Source organism: Priapulus caudatus, unplaced genomic scaffold, assembly GCF_000485595.1.
Source record: "Priapulus caudatus unplaced genomic scaffold, Priapulus_caudatus-5.0.1 Scaffold737, whole genome shotgun sequence".
In the NCBI taxonomy this organism is placed as follows: domain Eukaryota; kingdom Metazoa; phylum Priapulida; class Priapulimorpha; order Priapulimorphida; family Priapulidae; genus Priapulus; species Priapulus caudatus.
In genome coordinates, this window is record NW_014577798.1 from 82110 (window position 1) to 97004 (window position 14895).

The 14895-nt window shown below is 44.8% G+C and overlaps 1 protein-coding gene across 1 annotated transcript; it reads left to right on the forward strand.

Annotated features, from left to right (window-relative positions):
* Positions 1-6307: 6307 nt before the first annotated feature.
* On the forward strand, positions 6308-7067 carry LOC106813191. The gene is made up of 2 exons (XM_014817259.1): positions 6308-6622; positions 6756-7067. The coding sequence occupies exons 1-2, from the start codon at positions 6387-6389 to the stop codon at positions 6928-6930; spliced, it is 411 nt and encodes a 136-aa protein (XP_014672745.1). The 5' UTR covers positions 6308-6386; the 3' UTR covers positions 6931-7067.
* Positions 7068-14895: the final 7828 nt, after the last annotated feature.

Consider the following 14895-nt stretch of genomic DNA (forward strand, 5'->3'; position numbering starts at 1 on the left):
CCACAAAGCCCAATCCTACAGAAATTCGAGTGGCACCACTTGTTTATGGACGAGAAAATGAAAAAAAGTGTTTATAATGGCCAGACAATTTTTGGAAAAAACACCGTAATTTTGAACTATCGCAGTCAGGCTTGATGAGAAGTGAAAAAAAACCATGGCTATCGGCCTCTGCTGATGGAATCATGCAGTGCTCCTGCCATGGGTCAAGGGTTCTCGAAATAAAGTGCCCATATACAGCAAGGAACAGTCAAGCAGAAGAGTTCCTCCACGACCAGTCATTATTCGTGTTCGACGGAACATTGAAAAAAACACATCAGTACTACACTCAAGTTGAGCTGAATTATAGTCACCAATGTAAGGCGGTGAGTTTTGTGTACTAAATGACTCGCTAATCGCATAGGACCATAACCTCCATGGAACGATTTCACTGGAATTCTTCCAAGGGCTAGAGACTCTGGAAACGTCATCATCACCGAATCCTGAACACTACCTTGAACGATGAGAAAGCAAGAAAACGACGAGCTGACTGATACTGCCAAAAGGCATGGACAAAGTCTCTCATTCTTGTTGATGTAGGACTGCATGCCCACTTGAGTGGTACACCTGGGATTATTCGACCTGTACGAAAGACGGTGCCCAAAGAGAACATGTAAATTGTCAGAAATGTAGGAAAAAATAGTAACTACCATCCAGTAAATGAATATTGATCACTTGTTGTTCGCTATCTAATGTGTAGCTTTAGTTAGTTACTCTTGCCCTTCTGCCCCGAAAATCAGGTTAAACGTAGTCACAGTGAAACACCCGGTTTTTACCGCTACCCTATATTTACGTGAATTTCGGATTAACGCGAATTTATATATACTACGCAATTCGTATATAACGCTGATGAGTCATAGGTCCGACTTTTTGCCTCTCTTCCGGAATCTGAAAATAGTTCCATTCTTCTGAGTTAAAGCCGCCTTATTCGGATTATGATTAATGTGACGTTGACCGATGATGCACCATATTGCCAACCCCAACTACAACCTGAGTGCCATGACCATGCAGCTGCAGACTGCTGCCTTTTTCATGTCAATTTGACAGTGAATTCGAAACGCTGTAAAAATTGCTAACATCACTTTGTCTGCGGAATATGCAACTGCTCACTGTAACGATGTGGTCCACTTGGCGACAAGTTGCCGAGAAGTCAAACTCCAACCTCACGTTGAATTTATACCAAACCCAAATTCAATGACCTAGAAATTGATTCAAAATCGCATGTGCGCACAGCAGTGACACATTGACCAATCGCTTGCAGTTGCAGGTTGCAGCGACGAGCAACCAAAAATCGCAGGTCCGCGCTAGGCTTTAGGTCGACAGCAACACAACTGACAGCGACGAGCAGTACTTGACCCTGGAAGTTGTAAAAGGCACTTAGGTTGAAGCAACGATCGCCTGTACATCGCGCAACAAAATCAGTTTACATGAATTGTTTAATGTTGCTGTGTGCATGTTGTGTAAATGTCTGTATGAATTGTTTCATTCGCACTGGTCGCTTTTATGCATTGTTCATAATTGTCCATCTCCTGCTGATCCCGTTTCAATAGAATTTATTATTTATCACTTAGCGCCACATCACATAAAATATAGAGTTATGATCTTTATTTTTAAGTAAACTTTGTGTAACGATAAATTGTTATTTAAAACAGAAATTGAAAAAAGATACTATTTGGCATTGGGGATGGAGCCCAAAATAGGGCAAATATAAACATCTGCAATTTAACAAACAAAAATATAATCTTTTGAAATTTCGGTATGAAAATGCCACATTCAGACATTTTGTCTTGCCTGTAAAGCAGAAGCTGCGCCATCGTCAACCTTTCGCTTCTGGAGCATATCTCCAAAACTACTCAGTGAATTGGAACCAGACATCACCTATGTCCAAACATCCTCATGTACCCTAGATGTGTCTTTTGAGGTAATTGAGTCAGTGTGACCTACATTCTGGAAAGTAGGTCTCGGTAATTGAAAATATTTTCCTGCGCAGATCTCCGCGTGAACTTCCAATTGGATTGGAACCATACTTCACAGATATGTTCCTCATGTACTTTAGATGTGCCTTTTGAGCGAATTGGGTCAGTCTCACTATAAAAAATATATCAAACTATAGTTCAGTTAATATTTATAATTTTATTTTTTCTTTAACAGATTTCGAGATCCCAGGGGAAACTGGGTAACTGTCAGTGACACATCTATTCTCATCGACCTGTGGGCAACCATGTACCCAGCTGGCAGTTCCCAACAACCATGCAAAGTGATGGTGGATCTTTCATGCAGGACCTGTACTTGCACAGACCACGTGTGAAGAAGTTCTCTACGATATCCATACCGACACATAGAGGCAGCAGGGATGCATCAGGCAAGTTCTGTTGGCAGTATAGACGAGGTGAAGGCAGAAGAGAAGGAGATGTTAGTCAAGGGTGTTCTGGCAAAGCAGCTGGCGAAACCCAAGGGCAGTAGAAACTTGCCCTCTGTTTTCGTGATATTGAGATAAGTTTTTCCTCAATGTAATCGAGTTTTGGACGGCGATTTCGCCAGCACGATACAGGGACGACTCGGGCCGGACTATCTCCCGCCGTTATTTTTTTTTTTTGCGCCAGTTCCAACGCCTGGCGGTTCCTATTTTTCGACCTGCAAGCCGCGTCCCTCGTTGCCTCCGCTCCTAAAATGGCTTTATGTATCTTCCTGTGCCGTAAAGCTTCTCATTCAAGGCGACCATTTCTATCCAGCAGCCCCATCTTGTGACATCACAGACATGGGGTATACAAGATTGGCATTTGCTGAACTGACTGTAATGAAACCAATTTTACTGCATCTCTTTTTATCTCACGGCACAAAGGACATATATTTCTTGGCGACGTTACACGCCCTATTTGCACTGCAACGCGAATTGAAAAAAATTGGGTTGGGGTCATACATTTGGGAAGTATATTTTTAAGACTGTTCTATTGTTTTGTTGTACTGTTCTATTGTTCTGTATCGTTTTTGCCAAGTGGAGAGGTACTCCGGATTCGAGAATAAACGTGGGAGTTGAGTTCGTATATCTGGCGTCCTGTGGATTTATTGGAGTAAGAAGATGTGAGATAAAGAACCTACTCAATTGATGTACTAAGAGAGATACAAATGCTCAACCAACACATTATCAAAAATACATTAAAAAAGCTATATTTTTGTATGTACCGCAAGCCGTCTATAACTAGTGTCAAGAAAGCATTTTCCAAACTAATTATTCAATATACAAATGTGGCTAAAATGAGAAGCTACATTTATTTTAATATGCATAACCATTAATATTGGTCAGAATGGTACAATGAAATTGGCTGGCTATTCCATGATATATTCCCCCCAAAAAGAAAAAAAAATGTGGTACCAGCTATCTTGTCATGAATGAAGAGCTGCACGCAACAACAGAGATCGACTGCTGCAGATCTACCAACTGACAAGGCAATGGTCGGTAAACGCGACAAGAGAAATGGCAAAACCAAAGGCCGCCAATGCTCATTTGGCAGAAAAAGAATTATGCAAAAGGTTATATAGATCATAATACGAATCTTTGTCATATGGTCGTTCAGTCGCAGAGCAGCGGCCTAGCGGATTAACCAAGTATTTTCCAGCAAGTGTCCAAAGAACATTTGGCAGAACGTGCACCACAAAGTCCCTGCAAGCGTCCTGTCAATGTCCAAACGTTAATCAACAGCGGGTGTTAGCAGATAGCCCGCGTGTGCTGGTGCTTCGCCTACTATGCGTAACTATTTAAGTGTGTTTATGGCCAGCAGCAGTGTCGATGATGTACAAACACCGATTGTTTGCATGTCTGCTATCGTATGTGGCGCAAACTGACGTCGTGGTGGAGCATGTTTAGGACTGGGTTAGGGGTGATGGCGTCTGGGGAGGGGAGCCCTACATATAAGCGACAAAATGTAAGTCCGTCATTTTCGAAAGTCGGCCAAATGTTGGTCCCAAAAGTGTCGCCATTACTTCGTGCTCGTTTTCTTTCTTTTTTTGCTTATCGAGTTTACTGAGTATTCTCATTAAAACAACTTCTACACAAAGCTTGAAACTTAGCTTGGAACACTTTTATCTCGAAAACATTCACATCATTTTGTAAAAGTCCATGGCGCATACGCAATAACCGTCGCAACCGTAGAAAATCAGGTCCAGAGTGTAAGACACAGAGGTTCGTACTAAGCGTAACAGCAGTGTAGTACTAAGACGCTGCGTAAAAGTCTGTTTATTAGATAAGCTTGTGGATACGCACGTCAGAATAGTAACAACGTAGATGACAATGACAGAGAAGGATTGCTCTGAATATTGACATAAAACGTCAATAATATTTACCAGCAGAATTGCACGTCCTTCTTTTTTAATATGCATCTCTTTGAAGCGCTATTGTGTATTTTGGATAGTCGGCATACGATAATATTCAGCGACGCTGGTATGAAGTGTCCAAATCAATTTTCTATGGCAATAACTGGCATAAAATCTTGGTGCGTGATGTTGGTTAATCAGTGATATTTCCATTGTCCAGGTGAGACTATATTCACTATATTTAGTTTCTTCTGAGCCAAAAAACCTCGCAATAACGATGCTTCACATGTGCGCTAATACACGCCTTCCATGCCTAATACAGTCCAAGCTGCTCATCACGCCCATGCGCTAATACGACGCTTCATGGCGCTATACATAACACGCTCGCATGCCGCAGATTACACGCTTCCAGCGCAAATACACGCTTTCCATGCGCAAATACAACAGCTTACATGTCGCTACTCGGCAACACGCAATACACGCCGTGGATCATTAATGATACATTGTCTTGGACGGTTTAATTGAATTATTCATTTGTACAGAACTTGTTGACCTGCAATCCAACCTCATGCAAAGGAAGCCCGCTTTTTGGCCTGGCAATACATTGGACCTGCTACGAAATTGCAGTTTTCTAGCTTAAAGGCCTCTGTCAATGATTTCTTTGAGAACATATGGATATTTCCCACAAGAGCAATAGTGGTAGAAGTGTTTCAGATAAAGCATGGAGATATAGAGAACTCCACAGCTCGAAAAGTGTTGTTGTCATGATAACCTAAAGCATTCTAGCATTGCTGGTTACAGGGATGTGCCACTTTTTCATGGAATGCAATGAGATTAAGATGGGGCACGTGGTCACGTCGACCCACCCCTCCACATCGACTGCATTTGTGGTGGTTTACCCCGCCTGGAGGTCGGTCAGCTCCCGCTCGTGGTCGAGATGATCCGCACTGAAGACGGTCAGACTCGACTTGCTGGCTAACTACGTGAGATATTCAGCACGGCCTAGCTATCTACTCTTGGCAGGGCCGGTATCCAGGGGGTTAGTTGTTTTCTGTAACACCCCTTGGTTGATAAAAAAGAAAAAGTACTAGTTTTAAACCTAGTAAACTAAGTTTTGGAACCTACATTGTTTACTCAAGGCTTACTCGTTACATTGGGATACTCATACAAATAAATGTATTGTGATACTAAGTGGTATAAGCACACTAAAACAGGTGTCAACTAGTCAAATTTAATGGGTAAAAGTTAATTTTGTGTGTAACCATTAAAATGTAATTATAACCTTTTTTAAGATAAAGACTCATTGATGGTTTGTAAACTACTGAAACACGTGCTAACTACTGTAAACAGTTTTAGTTACACTAGAATTCAAAGAGTCACAGGTCATCATCCTAGTATTTAGATTGGATCAAGAGCAGATAAAGAAGGCTTCTTTATCTGCTCTTGATTGGATGGATCAAACCACGGAGATAATTAGTCATAATTCCCAACACCAGACACGAGTTTGTTACAAATCTCATTTTATTTGATTGATGTTAATATTGTTATGGTGATATACACTGTCTTTTGTATGAACTCAACAAACAATTGAAGTGAACTAGATGCCAGGAAATAGCATCTAAACATGTTAAAAAAAAAATTTAAAAAATGGCCGGACTCTCCCCCCACTCACCGCTTTGCGGCTCGAGGCGAAGCTTCGCATCGCCATTTTGTAACCCCCCTCTGCCAAACCTCTGGATACGGCCCTGCTTGGTATTATATATAGCTCCATGGCTGTGACAAAAGAAGCGCCAAAGGCGCAGCCTGTCTGTGTAGTAAGGTAATTATTTATGTATGAGCACAGTAGCATAATTGCTGCACCGACGTAGCAGTTATTTATAGGTTATTTCTTACATAGATGCGCATCAGCAATATCAAAAATAGCTTTGAATGTGTAGGTGAACATTGGCATTATTTCGGAGAATCCGTCCACAACAGCCGGTGCCATAAGAATCACCGAGGTTCTCCAGAAATATGTTCCTACACGTGGTGATGGAAGCATGTTCACCATCCCTTGCCATGGGGATGCTCTGACCGTTGAGAGAATCTTCGATGGAAAGAGAGCAAGAGCAGCAGGCCATAGCCGTTTGGAGAGACTGGAGGGAATACATCCCGTTCCCCAGGAGTTTCACAAACGTGCTATTCTGCTGCAGGACACCATGGACATGCTATTCAACGGTCAGAGTGCTCCAGACAAGGGAACACTATTTAACATCAAGAACGTTTTCAACCACAGGTAATTTCACTCTATATCAGTATTCTTTGTATCTGTGAACATATAATGCCTACCTAGCAACGATAAATAAACTTGCTGACGATAACGACGAAAGAGCTACTCAATGCATTTCTGTATTTACTTATCACATTAGGAACTTGAAGAAAAAGGTTATGGATAACTTCAATCATGTTGAGGATTTTCTCAAGTTCACTACAGCTGCCATGGTATCCTATCTGGCAATGATGTTGTGCGGTATATCGAAACTTACAGACAAACTGACGCTCGATGTGCCAGAAGCATCGTTTCGACAGTTTGGTTGCAGGTGAGATATGACAACAGCGGTTTAAACATATGCTATGACAGTTGCAAAGGAAAAATATAACTCCATTCTGCAAATAAGGTGTTTGAACATTTAATATCATATTTTCGCCACAATTTGCTTAACATTGAAGGTGTCATTGTAGTCCCGTCAAATATTGTACCTAAAATTCTTTGGCAAAAATTCAATGTGTGCTTATCCTACCCTGTTAACGTAAATTACTAGCATTCACGTGTGTATAACGGATACCAAATATGCATGCTCAGCTGCCAAAAGAAGACCTGGCAGATGTCGTCGGGGTCCAACAAACGACCTTCTGTTTCTGAAACGCCCGAAACATGCTATTTCATCAGCATGATGAAGTACTGCACATTGCATGGAAGGTACATTATTATTTTGTCCCATAGCCTTAAACATTAATGGTTTGGCCACTTTCAGTCCCTAAACATTTTACAATGGTATTGCAATCGGTTTGTAACATGGTGTGCGAATGGCATTGAATAATTTGTGTTGACACACTCAATTTCTTATGTCTTGTGCTATTGTTGCGTGTTTCATATATCTCACGGCCATGATAAGGCATGTGACAACCATGCTGTGCAAGAGTGGCATGTGGTTTTCACGGCTCGATTGCATGGGCATCACTGAATCCACAATTCCTTGACGGAGAGTGGTTCGTGCTCAGTATGCAATGCGCGCATTAACGAAAAGTGAAGAGCACACATGCATGAAAATGAAAGCGACACTGGACACGTTCTCGCGAATCCGTTTGGGCTATGTCTTCGAAATTGACTTTCGGCCAGAAGTCGCTATTCATGAGGCAGGAACTATTGGTCCTGACCCGACCAGAATGTCGCGGGTCTGCCAGCTTCGATACTGCCAACCCACCTGGATGCAAGATCGGCAGGGTTTCTGGTGCAGTAAGGTACGTGTTCCTCCACTGTCTGGGATTGGTTTTCGGCCCTGTATGAAAGACTGACTCGATTTTGCCACGAATGTTTGAGCCACGACTCGACTGCGTTTTCCGTATCGCACCATAGCGCATTCATGCTGTCGGTCCAAAATGTGCACTGTTCATCGGACCTCGAGTGCACCTGTGATATGCCGTGCAGAGTTTCACAACTGCAGAACGCCGCATTAATTCCAGTCGTGAATACCTCATGCTAAGAGTGGAGCGACGCGAGTTTTAGACCTACTATCGCGCATGATACGTCTCTACGTAGCGAGCGTATATGACTGAAGCCGTAAGCTATCACTCGATGCATCGCCGCCATGCAGCACTCAACAGACGGAAACTTGTTTGATCACTACGCAGACGCAAAGGCCACCTGGGTAATTTTTCACCCACTTAGGTTCACAAAACCAAGAGCTTTGCTTTGTTTGTCAACGCTTCGTCCATTTGGGTCGTCCATCGTAGGCCGGACTTCCATATTTTTTGTAGGAGGATTTTAGATCGATTAACATACGGGGTTGAATAATGCCAAGCGGGTCGAATATTGTCGCTACCTTTACTAAGCAGCGTGTTCTCTGGTGAATTAAAATCTGCTGTCAAGGTGGGCTGGGTTTGAATCCAAACATGTCACATTTGGACTCACCATAAGCAACACCCCAGTGTTTTGACGACGGCAAATGCCTGCGTTAGAGATCGATCTCTGTCCGCTCTATCTGTCCGGTGGGATGCTCATTCGAGTACTACGGCGAGTTTGAAAGCCATTTTCGTGCGCGCATGCAGGCGCAGGCCTCCAGCAACTGTGAGCAGCTGACTGCACAGTTTCAATTGTCGTCTGCTTCAGAGTCTACAGAGTCCATACTGTCATCCATAATATGTCGAATTTAGGCACGGTCTCTGCTGCCGTCGATGAAATTTTGTTTCATTTTTTCCTGGGCGTTTTTCCTGTGGCGAACATTACTGGCGCTTGAAATGGGAGGAGTTCACCCCGAACACAACCGCGTGTAAACTCATACCGTCTGGTTCTGCTCCTTTGGTCCAAGTCCCGCCACAAAAACCGTGGAATGGACGATCCGCTGGGAGAAAGTCCAACCTGCAAGTACATCTCGCGGATGTCGCAAGCCAAGGCAATTCGGAGCTTTACGGAAGGCGCATAAACATTCATCAAGTCCATATTGCAGTTTAGGACGCTTGCAGTATCGTGTCGTTCAGTGAGACTCCGTCCGACCGAGCAGCTTGCATCAAAGACGATACGCGTCTTGTTGTCGATTTGTCGGGACGTGACAACAGCAAAGTGAGGCAGGTACCATGTCTTTCTCCGGACTGGCCTGCCGATCGGAATCTTCCTGATGTAGCTTTTTTCCGAGGTACATAGGCGAAGTCTCGGTGTACGATTTTGCAATGTCTGGTTGCCGTAGCATCGCTTTTCGGTGCTGACGAGTCGATTTACTGCCATTTTACGATTGTCAGTCGGCAGTTCAGGGCCATCTTGCTTCGCACGGGATGGCTACGTTGGTATCGGCCAATCTTGTTAGTCCTAACGATTCGCTGACAGTTTTCAAAGGCGATCTGCGGTTGCTAATACTCAAAAACGTGGTCGAGTTTCCTCTCTGGCAGCTTTCCAATCTGCCAGAAAACTGTTTGAATACGTAGTTGTTTTCTCTTTCCTCAAGCGTTTGAGATTTCATTGCCAATGTGACGTCATACGAGTGGACGAAGTTCTGTTCGTGTTTCGGCAGAAGCCGATCACTCGGAAGCAGCCGACACAATGTCCACCCAATCGGTGTCAATCTAGCGCATTAAGGCTGGCTTCCGGCTTTCCCCGTATTCTCTCCGGGATGCGCGGAGATCGGCATAAAGTCGAGTCCGATCAACATGTCGACGATGGTCGATTTGCCGAGGCGCCGGAAATCAATGTCTTTCAGGTGCGGCATTTAGCAAAGCATGTTGTCCGCCACGTCTAACCGGTTTACGCATATTTCCAGTTACTCGCTCTGTCGTGAACGTGCAGATTTCCATGTCGACCGTTGCGTGGTGACACTCTCTTAATTGCAAAGCGAACTGGCATAGGTTTCAAAAGTTTCGACCTGACCGTCAGAACACTGACCTCACCTTAATGAGTGCTCCCTGTAGGCCTAGCTCTGCAGCACATGTCAGCATTGTATATGTCTTGTGCTTCCCGTCGTCAAGTAGGAGCATTTGCGCGTAACCTTGTGTTTCACGTGTTGTTCAGTATTAACTGGAACGGTTACGGAGAGTACACTAGTCCACGAAGGCTGCGACATATCGGACAACCACTGGTAAGTGTGAGTCTGCTCGCCTCTTCCGTGAGAGGTCAGTACTTCTTCCCAGCTGCTTGGGCGAAGACGATGTTCCGTGTCGAACGAATGTTAAAACTCACCTTCGTGTTGTGGCGGAGAAATAGGCGAATAGTACAATCTGGTGGTGGGGCGTTGGATTTGGCAGCTGTCGATACCGCACGGACAAAGTCCGACTACGGTAACAATTGTTGCCGCGAGTGTGTCTCCTAAATCACCGAAAGCTACATAGCCGTGCTGCTTAGCAGCATCGGCCAGCGCTGGGGCTGCACTTCCATCTCTTTTAAACTTATCGCAAGTCCATATGCGCGTGAAACGCCTACAAACTGGAACACGCTCTCCGTACGATTACTATTGGTTGGTCCAATCGCTATTTGTGGTGAAGTGAGGCATGAATAGTGAAGTCGCGGTTGTCGATGTTACCGGTGGCGACGTGAGCCTCGGGCCTTTTTGTTGGCCAGTCAAGACGGAAAATCGTCCATGAGGCGATGGTGGCGAATTCCGCTTCTTGATTATCCGATCACTCGCGGCAGCGTTCCAAACAGATTTCAGGGTTGTGGCGGCCTTCGAAAACCAGCGATGGTAACGCGCTAAGCAAATCGTCTGCAGTCAGCTTCGTCTGAAGTTTGTGTCACAACGATCGTTTTCCTGAAGTCGGCGAGCGACCTGCTTCTGTCAGGTTGACGAGACAAGCGATATCGAGCAAGTCCGCCAGCTTTTCTATGTCACGAGCTGGTGGCGCACGGGTCGAAGATTTTCTAGGTCTTCGAATGAATCGCGATTTGGCGAACGGCGACCGAGCCAACTCCGATCCAAGCGTTCTTTGGCCAACTTCGTAGGGCCACAGGCGGAGTGAACCCAAGTTCTCGATGACGTTGCAGGCCTCACAGACCGTTACGTTAACTGTCGTAACTGTAAAACTTGTACTCCGGCGTGGCTGGAGCCTGATCTTTCAAGACAAGAATGCCCGCTTTTCCAGCCTTCGTATTGCCGTTTGTCCTCAAAAAAATTCAGGGATCGACACCGCATGAGCTGCTTCCAGAGATTCGCGTCGATCGATACCGATGCTGGCGCTGCGTGTCAAAAATTCTGTAGCCGATCTCTGTAGGTATTCGGTTATGCCATCGACTAGCGGGTTCGTTGAAATGCTCAGTAGGCCTAATGGTCAGCCGAACTAGGATGTGGGGCGGGCGACGCGACACTCAGCCTTGCACGACGATGTGACACTCGGCCTTTGAGGATGCTTGCGGCGACAACTCGGACACCTCGACGCATGACTTCATCCTTAACGCGGATCCAGATAGTCCATGTGCCTGCTGACGTGCGTCGGAATAAGCCCTCTCACCGTCTCTAGCTCGCCCGTTGCTGTTATCAAGATTGGCTATCCGTTCTGCGCTTCGCCAGTTACACGACAAACGTAATAATATGATGAAGTTCATGACTTTAATAGAAGTTCGCTAATGCAAGTATGGCTCGAACTCGCCGAAACTCCTAGCAATTAAGATGGCGGGTCGAAGATGACGCGATCACGTGGACGATCAGCTGACGCCACAGTCACGAAGCAAGGGAGATAAGTACTGCTGTAACTGCCACTGTACTAGTTATGTACTCTAACAGTCCATTGGTCATGTTACTCCCATAATACACATTGTCCAATATACATGTATAGCGAACAATACATGTAAGTGGCGGCAACCTCTATCTTTCTTCTTCGGCACATGCAACAATAATGTATGACAATGGTATATGAAATACCAAACATATTTTACAGGTACAGTAGTTTCTTGACGTAAACAATACGTATATACAGATGCCGAGCGGCACAGCTACTCTGTACACTTGTCTTTCAATAACTTGGTAGGCTTCCGGGCACGTTGTGGTACTGTAGTATGGAGCCTCTACTTGGTGAGAGTTCACACGACATTGATGTATCTGTCATTTATACATGTGGTGTAAAGATTTTACATGTAAATCTGATAGAGCTATTGGGAGCTATATTGCAGTTTCATACAGTGGCGTCCTATATGTCCAGTGGTTGAATCAGGGGTGATGGTACTACACCAGCGGGTTTCAAGTGGAAGAAGTACTGTATGGGGGTGTAGCCTCTCCTGCGTCTTCTACATCTCCTCCTCAGACATGTCAGGGTCAACAAAAGACCATGTTTGTCGGAAGCTGTCTATTGAATCTCCTGATGAGAACGCGATAGCATGTCACACAACTTTACTTTGTAGGAGCTAGGCCTCAAATTGACGTGCCAGAGAATTTTTAATGAAACACCATTCTCCATGCAGTGGAAACGACGAGATAACCGACTTCTTGCTCCGTAGTTTACTTTTGTCGCGAGTAGAAGTATATCAAGAATCCCCAACGGTGGATGTCAGGTTTTTCTCGCATGAAATTTATAGAACACTTGATCTGTTCACTGTACGCGGGTTCCATGTGTAGCGCGATTGGTGTTGTATGTGTTATCGAAGTCCAATGTCTGCTATAGGTAGTTGTTCATGTGAATATTGGTTACGCTGTGTCCACATCCTCTCGGAGAGACAGGCCTCTGCCACGTAATTCGAGAATTAGACGTGCCACAAGCCACTGAATCCAACAAGTGGGGAAACGGGTGCCTCCCCAGGTTCTGACGTAAAAGTTCCCTTTTTTTCTCGGACTTTTCCCCCCCCTTTGGCAAATAGCTTTTTCCGCTACAGGATTTTTGTTGACGTTTTTATTCGTGCGCGCACTTCTATTTGTAAAGTTAAACTGGTTAAGCGTGTTATAATTTTGGGCATAGACATTAAAACCTGGAAGGCAGGGTCGACTCGAGACATCGCACTGGGACCCGTAAAGGGATGTCAATCCCCATGAGCGATGCTTGGCTAGGTTATCAGCGCAAGGTGTCCTCTCTTCTCATCAAATCAATCAAGCACGCAGTTGTGAATGATGTAACAGTCTCCACTAATCATAGAAACTAACTCTCGATTTGCGTTTCATGACGTCAGCAGCATGACATACCAATGCATATGGAGGATCTCTGAGGACTTGCTCGACTCAGACTGTCTGGAAATTGTTTCAAGATGCAGCATACATGACATGAGTCGGACATAGCTGCGTCGATAGTTCGTAATGTCTAACGCATAGAAGGTGAGGTTTGATAACGAGTTCGTAACTGTGTTTTCGAAGGGGGTCTAGTTTATTATGTAAGGCGCGTCACTAGACGAATAGCAACACACCTCGTGGCACAACAATCAAATCTGGCCGGAGGTAGCAAGTGGATCACACATACGGACTACTAACAACCCCATCTTTTGGCAATGGTGACTGTGTTTAGGTACCTTTTGACGTCTTTTAAATGTAGTTATTTTTTTTGGATGGGCGCGTTAACCCTGCTGGAGATGCACATGGTGTGCGGCGTAAGTTCTGGCACTCAATTGAATATCTCTCCATATGATCGAGTATGAAATGGCAATTCTAGAATTTTTCTCCAGTAGGATCGTGAGTGTTGACTGTCGTAACACCAGATATGCTTCAGTGGCGCGATATGAAATTGGCCACAAATCTGGCATCGTGGTTCACAACACTCTAAGCGTTTCGACTCCGCAAAAGTCAAGGGAATGTTCACAGATCCCGGCGAGGGTGTCGTATAGCAGACTTGGTATCTGCTCATAACTGACAAAAATGAAGTAACACGCGACTGGCAAGAAAACTGCACCACGACACAATTCTCAAGATGCTGAGTAAGGGTCTGCTGTCTGTGAGCAAAATACGGGGTTGTGTTTCAGACTGTATGATGTAATGGCAAAATGGGGCCTAAACTGCAGCAACGATTGATGAACGCTTTCAATTTCACATGGAAGCCACGTGACCTGTGTTTCCTGAGCTTACCTGGAAAACGCCTGGCTAACAGCAGCTTGTTATTCCTTGGTTACATAGAGTGTACCCCCTAACTCACCGATTGCTCACAGATCCTCTGTCACGATTCCAAAGCTGGTCCGGAAGACCTAGGTAGTGAGATCTACTGTGAGATTCAATAGATTTCTGGGCACGAGCGATACTGTTCACAACCTGTAATCGTTCCACACAATTGTCTGCGGACGTCGAACCAGCTGTAATGGTCTTTTCTAGTGGAGCTAATAAATGCGAGCATCCGGGTAAGTAACACAGAGCTACATTTTGTATGCTCCAATGAAGGAACGTAGGCCTTGGACAGTTCTGGTTTGAAGGACATGAAGACAGAAAATCTGCATCCTATGTGGACTAGCAGACACGGCTGTGTTCCTTGTGACCGAGACCCAACTCAAGATGTTAAGTGGTCTTCGGAGTAAAAATAAAAAAAAAAAAATAACTGTCTTTGAAGGAGACAAACACAAACCAGACCTGCTCTAGAGCGATAAATACTCGCCTCTCCAGTTGACCAAATAACTCTACGGGCTGTTTCCTCCACAATACAATCATCTGCCAAATTTAGCCACACATCCATGCCTGGATACAGTCTCCAAGAACTCTGCTCTTAGTTCTTCAGTGCAGTTTCCGAGCGCAGCATGCCCATGTGCACACAGCTTGTGTAAACACGCTCACCCCGAAAGGGGGTAGCAACTCCACAGTATTTTTCATAGATGTCTTTGGATAAACGGGATCTGGTAAAGAAGGCAGCTTGTGAGGTCTGTTGCAATGATATTACTTCCAGCTGTTCGATAGTGCGAAGTGTAGAGTCTAA